Source organism: Cajanus cajan, chromosome 8, assembly GCF_000230855.2.
Source record: "Cajanus cajan strain Asha chromosome 8, NIPB_CcT2T_4, whole genome shotgun sequence".
NCBI lineage: Eukaryota > Viridiplantae > Streptophyta > Magnoliopsida > Fabales > Fabaceae > Cajanus > Cajanus cajan.
In genome coordinates, this window is record NC_138524.1 from 3,431,472 (window position 1) to 3,446,881 (window position 15,410).

The 15,410-nt window shown below is 33.5% G+C and overlaps 2 protein-coding genes across 8 annotated transcripts; one reads left to right on the forward strand and one right to left on the reverse strand.

The window, feature by feature from the left end:
* Positions 1-786: 786 nt before the first annotated feature.
* APX3 (ascorbate peroxidase 3) lies at positions 787-6,090 on the reverse strand. Its single transcript, XM_020358760.3, has 9 exons — positions 5,872-6,090; positions 5,587-5,711; positions 4,931-4,980; positions 2,611-2,676; positions 2,476-2,524; positions 2,254-2,336; positions 2,095-2,174; positions 1,863-1,965; positions 787-1,208 (listed from the first exon to the last, which is right to left on the reverse strand). Exons 1-9 carry the CDS (start codon positions 5,985-5,987, stop codon positions 1,017-1,019), a joined length of 864 nt encoding a protein of 287 aa, XP_020214349.1. The 5' UTR covers positions 5,988-6,090; the 3' UTR covers positions 787-1,016.
* A 6,007-nt stretch (positions 6,091-12,097) lies between these two features.
* LOC109798673 (Mitochondrial transcription termination factor family protein) lies at positions 12,098-15,329 on the forward strand. Of its 7 annotated transcripts, none has more exons than XM_020359022.3 (4): positions 12,098-14,253; positions 14,361-14,707; positions 14,747-14,970; positions 15,107-15,329. In XM_020359022.3, the coding sequence occupies exon 1, from the start codon at positions 12,163-12,165 to the stop codon at positions 13,417-13,419; it is 1,257 nt and encodes a 418-aa protein (XP_020214611.1). In that variant the 5' UTR covers positions 12,098-12,162; the 3' UTR covers positions 13,420-14,253; positions 14,361-14,707; positions 14,747-14,970; positions 15,107-15,329. The 7 variants fall into 7 exon arrangements, with proteins under 7 accessions (XP_020214611.1, XP_082917937.1, XP_029127141.1 ...); XM_083061811.1 differs by having other exon boundaries at positions 14,361-14,466; positions 14,595-14,970; XM_029271308.2 differs by lacking the exon at positions 14,747-14,970 and having other exon boundaries at positions 14,361-14,466; positions 14,595-14,707.
* The last annotated feature ends 81 nt before the right edge of the window (positions 15,330-15,410 follow it).

A 15,410-nucleotide genomic window follows, 5' to 3' on the forward strand; every position in this document is an offset into this window, starting at 1 on the left:
CGTGGGAGGCTGTCCTAACTTATAAGAGCCCTTACCTACCTCTTTGGCTGTCCTCCACATGTGTCTTCCTTCCTGGACTTGAACTTTTTCTGCTGTCTATACTCTATATAGTGGATAAGATTTAAAAAAGTCATTAATTAAGATTCAATAATAACCTTGCTCGCAAAGGAGAAAACTTATTGTAAAAGTACTGGCAGACACCAACCGCAAATTCCGATAAATCTCAATCCCAGTCTCACGTTGTTGTATAGCTCTTCCTTTCACTGCTTTTCATTTCATTCCTATTTAAATTGGACAGTGTCCTCCAACTAATGGATTTTGAATTGATAGACGAGGTAAGAGAGTCGAGAGAGGAGAGGACGGGGGAGATCATTTGAATTTGATTGCCAATTGCTACACACCTCTTGCGGTTTTTCATCGGAATAACATAAAAAATAGACCTCAACCCCCCAATTGATCATATAGACTATGATAACTTCTTTATATTCAACACGTGCTTCAATGCTCTAATGTTAAAAATATTGTTTTCCTGTATTGTTCAATATACGCGCTCGTATGTACGTGCACCAAAAGTGATGTACAATTATTAATGATCCAAAGTTCAAGACTTCCGTGTTAACCCTTAAACGAGAATTCTCTCCGCTGGTAAAGCTAAAATAACTCTGATTTTCATAATTCTCTCGGCCAGTGCAGTCCGAATTTTCATAATTTGATTTCCTCGCACGTAACATAGACGACAAATTAGTCTCTGATCATGCCTAACCCAATAACGTTTCAGAGAACAAGTAACAGGGAACATTGAAATTTGTACTCACATATTATGAAGTTGCTCTCAAATTGAGTATTCAGGAGTATTTTAGTCTATTTATATAAAGTCAGAATGGCTGTATCATTATTCTTATTGGTACTAAGAAAACAGAAACTGAAGCTGCAAAAATGAACCCTATTTTGCACATTATGGGTCACAGTTACGGTTACGCAAACGTAACATCCAAGAGGGATAAATAAATCCAAGTCTACTTCCCTCTTTTGCGAACTTCATACAAGTAACTGAGGATCACCACTGCGGCAGTAACTACAACTCCCACTGCACCTTGTGCCAGAATGGTCCCATCTTTAACACAAGTCGCCCTTGAACTTGGCACAAAGCCTAGCTCAGAAAGTTTCTTATGTGATTCAGCATAATCTCGAAAAAATGCATCCTCGTCCTGCGAGAGTGACAGTGTTTACAAAAATGAGACTGCAGACAGATTCAAGCAATTCAATGATGCATTAACAGCAGTCAGAACGTTGTTGCAAATAGCAATGCTCTTAATTTTCTTTAATGGGTTTAGACTTTAGAGCAAAAGCATTAGATAAGTTAGTCTACAACTCTACATACAATATAGGTAAGTGCAAACAAGCATGTTATTTAGCTTAATGTAAACATTAGTTTCATAGTCTAAAGAAGGAAACAAGACCAATTTATGGCCAATTGTTGCCGAAGTAGTTTTATTTATACATGACCACCAATGGAGAAAAAGTCTATCACGTATTGAATTAAATTAATTTGTTGGTTTTTCCAGCCAACTAACACAAGGGGGAAAATACCATTTTAAAGTGTCAAGCTAGCACAGTAACCTCCAAAGCACATCGCTTACGGGGAAGAAGGATCCTACTAATCAACTGCTACTTAATGCAACAGCTCAGGCCAAAAGATTGATCAAATAAGTAATGCAATAAACTTATAAGCCTCATGGTATTTATAGTATACAAATAGACCCATGAAACGCTATTGAGCAACATTAATTGGTAATTTGGACATCGCACCAAACAAATTTCAAATGGTGGTTATTAGAGTTGAACAATCTCATTTCAATTACCTTCGCATATAGCTCAACAAAACGGCGAAAGTTAGGATCCTCCAATAAAGCCTTGTCTGTTGGAAGTTTAAGCAGCATAGCATAATCTTCTTTTAAAAGTTCCCTGATGTTAACAATGAAATTTAGTTGTAGATAAAAATCAAACTCTCCACATTGCGAGCAGAAATGAGAAGTTCTACAACATGTATTCGTAAAACAGCAAAAATGGTATTGCAAACAACACGTGTCTTACACAAAGTACGAGTTATCAAACTTCAAAGGATCCTCTGTCCAAGGGCCTTCAAATCCTGATCTCTCTGGATGTGCTCTCCCCTATAAGACCGCAGAAAATGAGAATATCTAGCCATAATCACAAGAAGTAATAAAAAGATATACACAAAAGGAGAGTTACCAGCGTATGTCCTCCAGACAGTGCAACAATATCTTGGTCATTCAAGCCCATTCGATAAAAGATATCACGGAGATGTGGAACACCTACCAACAGCATTGACATATATTATGCTTTCATATGTTCTTAGCCTCGTTCATTGTGAAGGGAATAAAAAAAAAAATAGAACATCTTTCACAACCCAGGTGAAGAGTAGTTTTACCACTGACAAATTTAATCACACACCTTGTTTGGCATCAGGAAGCCGACCTTCTTTGGGAGATATTTTTGAATCCTACAGGAACAAAATATTATATGAACAAAACAAAATTCGGTGATTTCTACAATTAATATTCTGACAGAAGGTATGACACAACATACCCTTCTACCAGGAACAAAATCAATTGTGGGACCCCCGGTAACCTCAACTGCAACAACACCCGCAAGCTGGAAGTACAAAGAGAAAGAAATGAATAGCTAATCAGATTTATATAATCTATATGGCAGTTAATTTAATTCTCTAGTTATGAATCAGATATTGTTTTATACAAGGTAAGCTCTACATGAGTGATAATCTCCTCCTCTCTGTTTGAACTTTGAACAGAATCTGGACTCGTGCACTCGCTGGATTTAATCGGCTTGTATGCGATATACGCAAAAAAACCAGTAAATGCTCCACTAATCTTAAGGGGAATTTTATTTTTCAGAATATCAAATTGCCGACATTTGCTAACCTTTAACATTAGTACATTAGCGTACAGGAAAATCAAATGGTGTTCCAGTTCATTGTAGAAATCTTATATAGTGAAGAGATGAGATTTTATAAACTTTTCTTGTTAATTTCAATTTTTGGGAGGAGAGGAGAGTAAAATCCTTCACCATCTAATTTTAGTTCGAGAAAATTTAAAATATTTTTAGTAAAATATCTAAAATATTCTTAGTTTAGTTTTTTAAATTCAAAATTATAAAAGTACAAAAATAAATTAATTTTTAAAATGTCTTTCTTTTGAACGAAACAAGAAAAGAGTTTCCTCCCCTCCATTAAAACTCATCTCTTCCCCTCTTCTTAACCAAACACGGAATTTTTAACCACATCCTTCCTCTTCTCTCCATTAAAATCTTTCCCTTCCTCTCCATTAAAACCCCTCCCCTCCTTTGAACCAAATAAAACCTAGGTTATTTACATGCATGTCAAAAACTACATACAAAAGAATTGGACCACAATCAGGTAAATGCTTAAGCTATTAAAACTTGAAACTCATTCCATTAACTAACACAGGAGCTTCAGCTTCAATTGTACTGCTTTACATTTTTTAACTACCAACCACTAGGTGTATTATTGCACTTGCTCCAAAATTTATATAGCTACCCAGAATTCTTGTTATAGGGAATTTTCCCCCTCCCTTTTTATCTGGGAAAGATTTGTGGGAAGTATGAAACACAGAAACAGGTAACGAGTGTCGTTTAAATAATTAAGGCAGGACGGAAATTTGTTTAAGGGAAATACAAATGCGCATGCTCTCAAATTTCATAAAGTAACTAACTAAACTATAGTTCACAAAATGGAAGTCTACAATAGTACAATGGTTCATCACAGCATAATTCCTTGACAACTTTCCAAAACTCTGGAACCTCATAAGGTACAAGACTAAGAAAAGCAAGCCTGTTTCCAATTAAATAGAACAAGCAAACCTTGTTGTCTTTGGAAAGAAAATGGTCCTTCTATTTCATGTTATTTGACGTTTAAACAAAAAACAAATGTTCCATTTTGATTGTCATATCAATGAAGCATTGAACATATTATATCCTTAATTATTTATTGTGTAAGCAGAAGATATAAAATTAGTATATATGAGAGAAAATCTCATGAACATAAACATAAAGGGTATATTAAAAAATTGCATAATAACTTTTATGAAATCTAAAATATTAATTACATCTCTTAATACTTGTGTAGAAATCTTAAACGTCAAACAAAGTAGAATGAAAAAAGTAATAGAGCAAAAAAATGAAGATAACTTATCATCGTTAAAGAAAAAAAAATTGAATAAAACATCCCAAATAAGCCGACTAACTGGGCAAAGCTTGTCAATCTATTTGCAACCGCGGTCTTTAGTTTTAAATTGTGGTTGTGGGTGCAGACGTGATTGTTTGCACGAGGACTTTGATATCCATCACAGTCAGAGGCTATGCAGCTGTTAATCAGAACACATATCACGGCCGCATTAGAGTTGTCAAACATTATGGCTATGAGAGGGTGAGTCTTAAGTGTAACAAAGCACTACATCACTAGTCCAAAGCAGGTATAAGAGGACGAGTTTCAAGTGTAACAAGGCACTAAATCACTAGGCATGTTAAGTCTGCAACTTTTAATATTCATTCGTCCTCTTCATACTGAAATTCAATCATGATCAATTAACAAAAAAGAAAAAGAGTCATAAACTAACCCCACCTAACACTACGGAAAAACCAAAGCCTAGCAGCATCCATGACTCTGAATAAAAAACGGTGTACAAAAAGAGTAATTTTAATTGAACGTGGCAGAAAACGGAACCCTGAATCAATTATCATGCACATCCCAGGCAAATTTAGAAGTCCATTAACCCCATTCTACGATTTTCAGTTTTCACCTAACAAATTTAATACAAAATTATCAGATTCAATAGACTTTCACAACAACTGAATTAAGACAAATGATCACCTGGTAGAGGTCTGCATATGTAATCTTAGGATGCTTTGCCTTCACTTCCTCTGTGACACCAGAAAATAAGACCACTCTTAGAAAAACATGGAGATCGACATAGTTCCAACCAATGATACTACTTTGACTAAACAATCAAGTTGGTCCTTGAAGTATCACCTCTCTTAAATATTAAATGGTCTTTAAAATGTACCGAAAACTCATCAAATTAGTCCCAATTATATTTTTCTAATCACTCATGTTGAGAGGAACTAATTAGAAGGACTTTTCAATGTTTTGAGGAATATGTAGCATATTTTCTAATATTTTAGTGACTGCATATATAATTTGGTTACTCTAAGGACTAATTAGGAAAGAGAGTAATACTTTAAAAACTAAATTGATGGTTTATTCAGTTACTTCTGTTAAAAACATTCTAAGCGAGTTAAATTAAAATAGGTCCGATTTAGCACAAGGCACGACTAAGAGTCCACGACAATATGCAAATCAAACTCAAACCTATACGTCCTGCTGTTAATTCAATACTCAAATAACACAAAGTATATGCAAATAAACAAGCATGGAGCACTACAAAATATTCGATAGCAAAATGAAATTGAGTATTGAATAATAATTGTAGGAAATGATAAAAGCGAAGGAATCAAGAAAAGTAATACCGCAGAAATCAATAGCCTTCTTCAAGCCACTGTTGGCGCCGTGAGAATACTCTTCCTCGTTCCGGATCGAACCGTTAGGTCCACCGGTCTTAGTCTTGGCATCGTAAGTGCCGGCATCGTGCCAGCTGCAATTCAAACACGGAAAGGTGAAATAAAATTGCACGATCGTAGCGTTGACCGTGTACGAGCGAAAACTAAGAAATAGAAGTCGAGAAAACTCGAAATCGGAGTAATATTAAGATGAATTGTTTGGTTGAAGAAAAAGTAAAAGAGAGAAGAAGATACGCTAGTCGAAGCATGAGAGGAGCGCAGTTTCTGTTGGCGATGAGTGCGCGGAGATCGCGGCGAGCCTTGTCGACCTCCTTGAGGTACTCTGCGTCGACGACCACCGGCAAGGCCATTCTCAACGGAATAACGGATTCTGTTGCGATTGGCGGAAAGGGAAAACGAAGCAACAAACCTCACTACACTGCTGAGTGCTAACTGTGTGCGCATGAAATGGATAATTCTATTTAATGGGTGGTGCAGTGTTCCCAATCGCATCGCATATTCCCGTGCCTTTACACTTCTCTCTTGCCACGTCACCTTACTTCATTGGCTCACGCCTTTCACCACAATTCATAATCAATCACCTAAAATCAAATAAAAAAAGTACCAAGGGACAAAATTCTTAACATAATAGATGTAACAACTTGGGCACAACATTTACAACAACAACAAAAAAATTATTGAAAGTTAAACATATATCATTTAGGCGAAATATATAGAAATATGGATTACCTAAAGAAAAATTAACCATAAGTTTTATACAATTTAAATTCAAAAACTACAAGTAAGGTTAGAGTCTCAATCAAAGTCTAAAAAATATATATTTGGAGGGATTAATAAAAATATATTGTTTCCAACAACTCAATAAAGTTCTAAGTAATATATATAATCTTGTTCTACTTGCATACTAAATATGGTAATGGCAATTCCAACCACAAGGAAAAAAAAAGTAAGCTTTCATAAGAAAACACATATAAATACCATCAATAGGTAATTAACATACAACTTAAGAGTATAATTCAAAATTTAACTATTAAACAATTTTCAACAATAACAACTTAGCAATGTGTCCAACATTCAATATAGCAATACAATTCTCTTAATCAACTAAAATTACTAAACAACTTAACAACTAAATCAACATTAAACCCAAGTTTTAACAACTAATACAACTTACAACATGTATGACAATCTCAACGTAACAACTTTAAGTAACCAATGTATTGTCATGCATATCAACTTATGAATTTTTTTACAATATAGGATAAGCAATTTAAGTGGTTTAATCATATAAAATCACTAAGTGGTATAATACTGGAAAATAACAGCTAACATTAAGGTCAAAAATAACGATTAACACGGGACTAAAACAACAACTAGCATAAGTTAGATTGATTTATCATATTTCATCACTTAAACTATAAAGTATGGTACTATGTAAAGGTAAAATAATTTAAGTATGGGCCTACAACGATATTAGTTTGCAACATTAAGTCACTTATAGGATTGATCCACAGACTATTCTCCAAATATCACAACCCTCCAATACTAAGTTGAGGACTAATTCCTCGACTTGATACTTTACGTCAGTTAATCATTCAACTAAGGTATGATTCGACTACTCACCAAAACTACATATACCTTAGAGGGAAACAACTTTTAAAACAACCTAATTCACCTCTAGCATTTATGTATTTCAACTTAGACATATATCTCAATCACATGTCCATAACTTTACCACTTTATATAACACACAACTTTCAACTTTCATCAAATTATTAATTAACAATACACAATTCAACATCAATAGTACTCATTATTAATTATTACCATTTAACAGTGTTTAAATATTAGCAATTCATTATATTTTAACATTTAATATATCAACACATCATATATTACCATTTGTTATAAGTGAAGTAACATATAACATTTTCAATATGTAATTATCAATTAGCATACAACAAAACTTTTGCATAATATAACACAACTAGAGTTATACAAACCAAAACAAACTCATTTTTATCTCATATGAAAGATAATATATATATATATATATATATATATATATCAACAATTTTTATGAAGACCTCAAGTTCTAATTTCATCATCTACTATGTAGAAAACCTCCAAAATTGCAGCAATCTACATAAAAGTTGTCAGTCTAACCTTTACTAAAAAAATCATAACTTGAGTTTTAGATCTTCTTTTCGAGCGATTCTAATGTCATTGGAAAGTTAACATCACTATAGCTTTCATGTAGATCAAGGAAACTGATTCCAACTTTATCGCACTCATCGCGAAGTTTTTTGACTAACATGAGTGCAAGGTTTGCACTTCAAAAAACTAAAAAAAATTGATTTTCCTAAACCACCAGAATCCATCTTTAACTCGTCTACTAACTTCAAACTCAATTCTAATCTAGTAAAACTCATATAATCATCATTACACAACATGATTCCAACCACAAAATAACATACAAATAAGAAAATTCCATAAACCAATCCATCCATCCAACCACAACCATACTCAACAAAAATGCAATAAAATCCAACCCACTTCATCTAACTCAACCAAGTGTCCAACGAGAATTTTGACAATCAATATAGTGTATTTCATACCCATTTGCAACATGCAAAATACACAGAAAAAAAAAAAAAAGATATGCTTTCCTTACCTCTCTCAAGTTCAAACAACCAACAAACATGAAATACCAAAGACTTTGCACAGACACTCTCTACTCAAAAACCCTCAACCACACAACCAGCAACCAGGCAAGACAACCAACATCAAGAATGCCCAAGGATTATAAGAGATAGAGTCAACTTCACAAGCAAGGGAACATGGGAGAGGAAGGTTCAGTCAAGGCAAGGAAACTTTTTTCCAAAAGCTCTTTCTCTCTTTTGTTCCCTTTTTAAAAAACAAGTTATAAGCTCCTAGGATGAGAACTCACTCCTAACTTCTTAGAACAATTCATTCAGTTCCCCTCCTTTCTCAAACTAGCCCAAAAGATTCAGCTCACATTAAGTAAGCCCAATAGAAAAAGAAAATCACTTAAAAAGAAAATCACTTAAAACAACTCAACAACAATAATAAACTAATTACCACAATAAAATAATTTCAATTGAAACTAAACAACAACTAATTAAATTAAAACACAACAACACAAATAATTTAATTAACAAACCATCAATAAATTAAATTAAATTATTAAACAATTTAAATTAAAGACAAACATTATCGTAGAATATCAAATTCTCCAAAAGAAAGTCAGAATTTAAAATTCTTCTTTCTCTTTTTTCTTATACTCTCCACTAATTCCATACAAAATCAATATAAAAAGTAATAGTAACTTTTTAATTATTAAATATTTAAAATTATTAAATATCATCTAATATTAATTTTTTTAATTATTTGTTTAAAATTAGCTAATATTTTTATATAAAAAAATTAATCTTAAAATTTTAATATATGTAAGGAGAGATCCACTTACTCTAATAATAAGTATATGTAGACTTAATTTATTCAACAACTTATGTTTTCTATTAAATTCCAACAAACTAACCATTAAATTAAAAGTTTTTAATGCATATAACAAGTTTATAATTTTTTTTAAAAGGTTAAAAACAATTGAATCTCGTTTCATTAATTAAAATTGATGGATAATTATGAAAAAATATTTATATCTAATTCAAATTGATAAATAATCATAAAAAATAATTTATAAAAAATAATTTATATGTTGATTTAAATCTATAAAATAATTTATTAAAATGTATAGAATGAAATTAAAATAAGGTAATGGAAAAATTTATAAAATTTCAGCATATTAGAAAATGTAGTACCAAAAAAAAACCTTTGAAAATGATTAAAATGGTGACTTATAAGATATTTTTAAAAATTAATTTTGGATAGTAGAAGTGAACAAAGAAGTTATGTCAATAAAAAAAAATGTAAGTAATAAAAGTTAAAGTAGAAAAGATATAATAATGTTGTTAATATGCACACACAAAAAATGATGAATAAAGAACAGTGGATCACAATTTGAATTATTGACAAAAATGTTTATATTTAGTAGTTAATTTTTCCTATTTTTTTCTTGATAGAAGATACATGTTCTGTAAAAAAAGAAGAAGAAGATGTATAAAAAAAATAAAAAAAAATAAAAAATTATATTTGATTATATGAATGAGTTAAATTTACTTCATGTTAAACATGATGCTTTCATGTCAATTTTTAACATAATATTGTCATGTTTAATATAATTAAAATTCTATTTTTATATATAAATAAATTTTATTTTTTTATGATAAAATCATTTAGTCTGTATGTAATTTAAAAAAAGAAAATAAAAAGAGAAAAAAATTAAATTTACAAAAGTTACGCAATGTAAATTCAAGATTTATATTTTTAAACACACTAACACAAACTTTGTTTTATTCATCTAAATGAATTAACGAATTTCTCGTATTGTTTTAGTTAGGGATGACAAAATGGGTTGTGACCCGCGGGCTAGCCTGTTGGCTTGCCAAAAATTGGCAGGCTGGGCCTATCATTTTAACCTATCAATCTCGCTCCACGAACCCGCTAACCCATCGGGCTAAATAGCGGGCTGGCCTATCATAATTCACCAACCTGCATAGATAATTGGGCTTCAGTTGTGCATAAGTAATTGGTTTTATAAAATTAAAAAAAATCAGGTCCAACATCCAGGGGGAGGTAATGGTTTCTTCTCTGTAGTTAAAAAAATCAATTGTAGTCGTCTTAACTTTTCTTTCTCCTCAAAATTTGTTTATCCTTACCTTTCTCAAAATCTTATTTTTGATTGAGCGATATCCTTAATTATATATATATATATATATATATATATATATATATATAAAGTTAATCACCAATATATTGTTAGTGTAAATATTTTTTATACTGACAATCAATTATATCTTTTAATTGTGTCATGTCACTATAAACACATTTACTTTTAATAGTGACATGGCACAATTAAAATATATAATTGGTTGTCAATGTAAAAAACTTTACACTGGCAGTGTACATGTGTTTATATGAGTGTATTTGAAAATTATTGTAGTTAATAATTTATTTGATTAATTTAAAATTTTGTAATTTAATTAAATTAGCGTTTCTTCATCTTTACCTTCCGTACTTCAATATTTTTTATTGCCTTATTTAATATTCTTACTATTTATTTAATATATTATGTATGTTATTTATTTTAAATGTTATAATGAAATATGCGACAGTTAAACAAAAAATTATAAAAGAGTTGCATAAAATAAAAAGATAAAAGTTCAAAATCAACTTGAAATAGAAAGTCAAAGTTGATTAATTGTGTTTGGACTTGTTTTGTAGACTATAAAAAAATTTAGAATATTAGTAATTTGTAAGTTTGTAATTTACTTTTGTTGAATATGTATTATGTACAATATGTATATATTTTTAATTTCATATGGTTATATTTATTTATTTGTAGCAATTTTTTTTATTTGAACATAAAATATATTTTTTTACAATTTTTTTTTTTGAGTATGCGAGCTGGCCCACCGACCCACCAGCCCACTCTTAGGCGGGGCGAGCCATCATTGGTTCATGATATATACACCTCCTTTTTTCTATAAGTACACCTCCTTTAAAAAAAAAATAATTAAAATTTTAAAATGTTTTTAATTTTAAATTTTAAATTTTTTAATTTTACATCCACAACATTTAATTTAGTACTTTTTTTTCACATATCTTTTCTCATTTTTTCAATTTTTACACGCACTCCCTTATTTTTCCTTCACCCCACCTATATTTGGTAGCATGTGAAAATTGAAAGAGAAAAAAAAAGTGTGTAAATAAGAAAAGAAAGTAGCAAATTAAAAGTTAAAAGTGTAAAATTTAAATTTTTTTAAAAAATTATAATATTTTATAATTTTTTTTTAAAAGAAGGAGGTGTACTTATAAAAAAAAGGAGGTGTATATATCATGAGCCGCCATCATTTCCAACCCATTTTTCATTGGTGGGCCGGCTAAAATGGGCCGGACTGGCCCGTTTTGCCATCCCTAGTTTTAGTGTGTATTTGTTTTATTGGTAACACTCATTCTTAGGCAACTAAACGTAGAAGTATGTGAGAGAAAGTTTCCAAATGAATATATTTTTATCTCTTCCAAACTGAAAACCAAACATAAAAACTACAAATAAATATAAATTATTTAAGAAATAAAAATATTATCATAAAAAGTGTGGAATTTTATATTTTAAGAAATGAAAAAGTAAAATAAAAAATATTAATTCCTTGAGTTATATATTTAAGAAGTAAAAAGGTAAAATAAGAAATAATAAAAGAAAAAATTAGTAAAAAATATTAATTTCATGTATCCATCTTATGAAACTCACAGGTTTTTTTATTGGGAAGAGAGAAGAAAATAGTAATTTTTATTCAAAAGGCGATTGCAGTTTAAGAGTGGTGTGAGTGTTAGCGTGTACAGTATACTGTATTCTTACAATTTAACAATAGGAAGGAGAGAAGAATGGCGTCTGGCGCGGTTTCCGCAAACGCGCGTTTCCTCCGAAGCACTTCCACAGAATCCCTCTACAGAAAACAAGTCGCGGTGGCCACCCTCCTCCAAAAGCACGGTTTCCCCTCCTTCCTCTCCCGCAACCCCTCCCTCCTCCGCACCCCTCTCCCCCACCTCCAAAACTCCCTCGCCACCCTCCTCTCCCTCCGCCTCCCCCAAAACGCCGTCGTTTCGCTCGTCACCGCTTCCCCCTCCTTCCTCCAGACCTGGGAATCGCGTTTCCCCGACCTCAAATCACGCTTCCCCAACCCCTCCCCCCAAGCCCTCGCCAACCTCCTCCTCGCTTCCGCAAAATTCCACCTCGACCCCTTCCATCTCTCCCGCAAACTCCAAACCCTAACAGAAAAATTCGCCTTCTCCGACGCCACCGTGGCCGCCATCCTCGAACGCTTCCCCGACGCGCTTGTCGCCACGGAGGATCAAATCTCAAGCGTGGTTGATTTTCTATCGGAATTCGAACTCGAAACCGATCGCATTGTTCGGTTATTCCCTAGGGTTTTGTGCCTCGGGGTCGAGGACAGGCTGAGGCCGTTGATTCGCGAAATTAAAGGGTTAGGGTTTCCCGGGAGGGTTATAAGAAAAGAGATCTCGAACGACCCGAGGATTCTGGCGATGGAAATCGGGGAATTTTCGCGGTGTTTGAGATTATTGGAGAGTTTGAAGTGCAGGGAAGCGATTAAGGAGAGGGTTACGGAGGAGGGTTTGGTGAGGGCGTGTTTGGAAGTGAAGCTAAGAGTGGATTGTTTGTGTGGCTATGGATTGACCCGAAGGGATGCTTTGAAGATTTTGTGGAAGGAGCCTCGGGTGATTGGTTATGAGATTGGGGATATTGAGAGGAAGGTTGAGTTTTTGGTGCAGAGGATGAAGTGTGATGTGGAGTGTTTGGCTGAGGTGCCTAAGTACTTGGGTGTGAGTTTTGAGAAGCAGATTGTGGCGAGGTATAGTGTGGTAGAGTATTTGAGGGGGAAGGGTGCGATTGGGTTTGATGTTGGGTTGAAGGATTTGGTTATGCCCTCTAGGATTAGGTTTTATAATCTCTATGTGAAGCCATACCCGGAGTGTGAGAAGATATATGGGAGGTTTTATGGGGGTGGTGAGGCTAAGAGGAAGCACCCGGTTGGACTGTGGAAGCTGTTTAAGCCGGAAAAGTTTCTGGAGAGTCGTGAAGATGTGAAGAATATGAGGTGCTTCATGGAAGCTCTGACCTAGTGGCTAGTGGGTTTGATCATTGTATATAATGTTAGTTTGCTGGAACTTGGATTTTGATAGGTTGAGTTTGAGGGCATGTTTGCTTCTTCATCACGTCAGGTTTGATCGGCATCGATCACAAGTTAATTGGAGTAGCTTATGTGTATTTGACGTGATTTTTCTGGTGAATGGGATTTGTGGAGTGCATGTTTGATTCCTCATCACGTGGAATTCGATCAACATGGATCATAAGCTAATGGGACTAGTTTACATGTGTTTGAATGGCGGATGGGGTTTATAGATGTGGATCCTAACAATCATAGTCAATGATTGTATAGTGGTGGTTGTAACTTGGATGCATCATATGCATGATCGATGAATGTTCACCCTACTTCGTATTAATATGAATGCAAGGGAATTGAACGATTAAGTTTCTTTGATTTGTTTCTGAAATATAGCAGTGTAGGAAATGTTTCATTAAAAACTACACTTGTAATATGGGTCCCACTCTGGAGTTCTACACACTTCTCAGTCATGACTTACAAAAAGTTGTACTTCAAATGTGGAGATCAGGTTCTTCAGAGAAATATCAAATGGAAGTTGATGGAGATGAAAAGAAAATGAAAAGTAGTGAAGGCTCTTTTTGTTGGAGATGGAGGACTTGTTCAAGCTCCTCTTGGGTTGTTTCCTCGACCTTGGCCTGCAAATGTTGACGCATCTGAGGGTACCCAATTTTCTAAAGTGATCGGATATTTCTGGCTATTAGGCCATGTAATGGCTAAAGCTCTTCAAGAGATGGACGCCGGTTGGATTTACCATTGTCAATGGCGTTTTATAAGGGTTATTCTTGGTCAAGTAAGTTATGAAATGTAGATGTTAAGGTGTCTTGTCTGATTTCATGTGTATAGTTTATCTTAAGGTTGATTTTAGTCTGTTTATATTTAGCCTTTGATATACTGCAGGAGCTTGATTTGCATGACATTCTTTTCATTGATGCTGAGCTTGGGAAAACTTTACAAGAGTTTAATGCCCTTGTTAGCCGGAAGCGTTATATAGAATCTATTGGTGGTAGCGATACTGATACAATTGCTAATTTGCATTTTCGTGGGGCCCCAATTGAAGATATCTGCTTGGACTTCACACTTCCTGGTTATCCAGATATCTGCAACGTTAATTAATACATTTACATGGTGTAGGTGCAGCTAATGTTTCATCTAATGGGAATGGGCCTTCAGAATCAGCTGATGATGACTTGCCAAGTGTGATGACTTGTGCAAATTACCTGAAGCTTCCTCCTTATTCTACCAAGGTAGAACATTGCAAAGCATTGTTGGTTATTTTGAAACAGGAAATTATGTACAAGAAGCTACTTTATGCAATCAATGAAGGCCAGGGATCCTTTGATTTATCATGAGTTTCTGGAACAAACCAACCGTGCCTGTATGTTGATATGATGAATCAGGGTTTACTCTCGAGGCTTAATTATTGTTTGGTTGCATATACTTTCTTCCCTGCTTCTCAAATAATGGCCTCGCTTGGAACACGCTCATCAAAGGCGGTGACGTGGTTCTGGTGAGTTTACCATTGTTGTGAAATCTCGCAATTGATTTTTGATATTACTAGATCAATCATATTTTTTTGCTGCAGCATGTGTAGAATTCTTTTTCATTTGTTAATAAACTAATATGAATTCTTCGATTACTGGCAGTTGAATCGGATCGCCACATTTTCAAGGTGTAAAGGGATTTGCGGAGCTCGTTTTAGCTGTAATAACATGTAAATAGAATAGGAATGTTGAGTAATTTCCCTCCCTAAATTTTTTATCATTCTGTTTTCAAGTCAATTTATTGGCTTTTAGTTATTATACATGTATGGAAGATGGTAAAAGGAATAGAAATAATATCAAATACTATGTTTTCGATTATTTATTACATGTTACGAGTTTTGTTGTGGTAAAATTGGATAATTCTATGCTGTTTGGTATGATTGCTGCCCAAATGTTTGTATTCCTG

Coding starts and splice junctions, on each gene's coding strand:
- APX3 (XM_020358760.3), bottom strand. CDS start 5,987: ATGGCCTTGCCGGTGGTCGTCGACGCAGAGTACCTCAAGGAGGTCGAC. Junction 2,337..2,475: donor GCTTCCTGATGCCAAACAAG/GTGTGTGATTAA, acceptor TGCTGTTGGTAG/GTGTTCCACATCTCCGTGAT. Junction 1,966..2,094: donor TTTGATAACTCGTACTTTGT/GTAAGACACGTG, acceptor TGTTAACATCAG/GGAACTTTTAAAAGAAGATT.
- LOC109798673 (XM_083061810.1), top strand. CDS start 12,163: ATGGCGTCTGGCGCGGTTTCCGCAAACGCGCGTTTCCTCCGAAGCACT.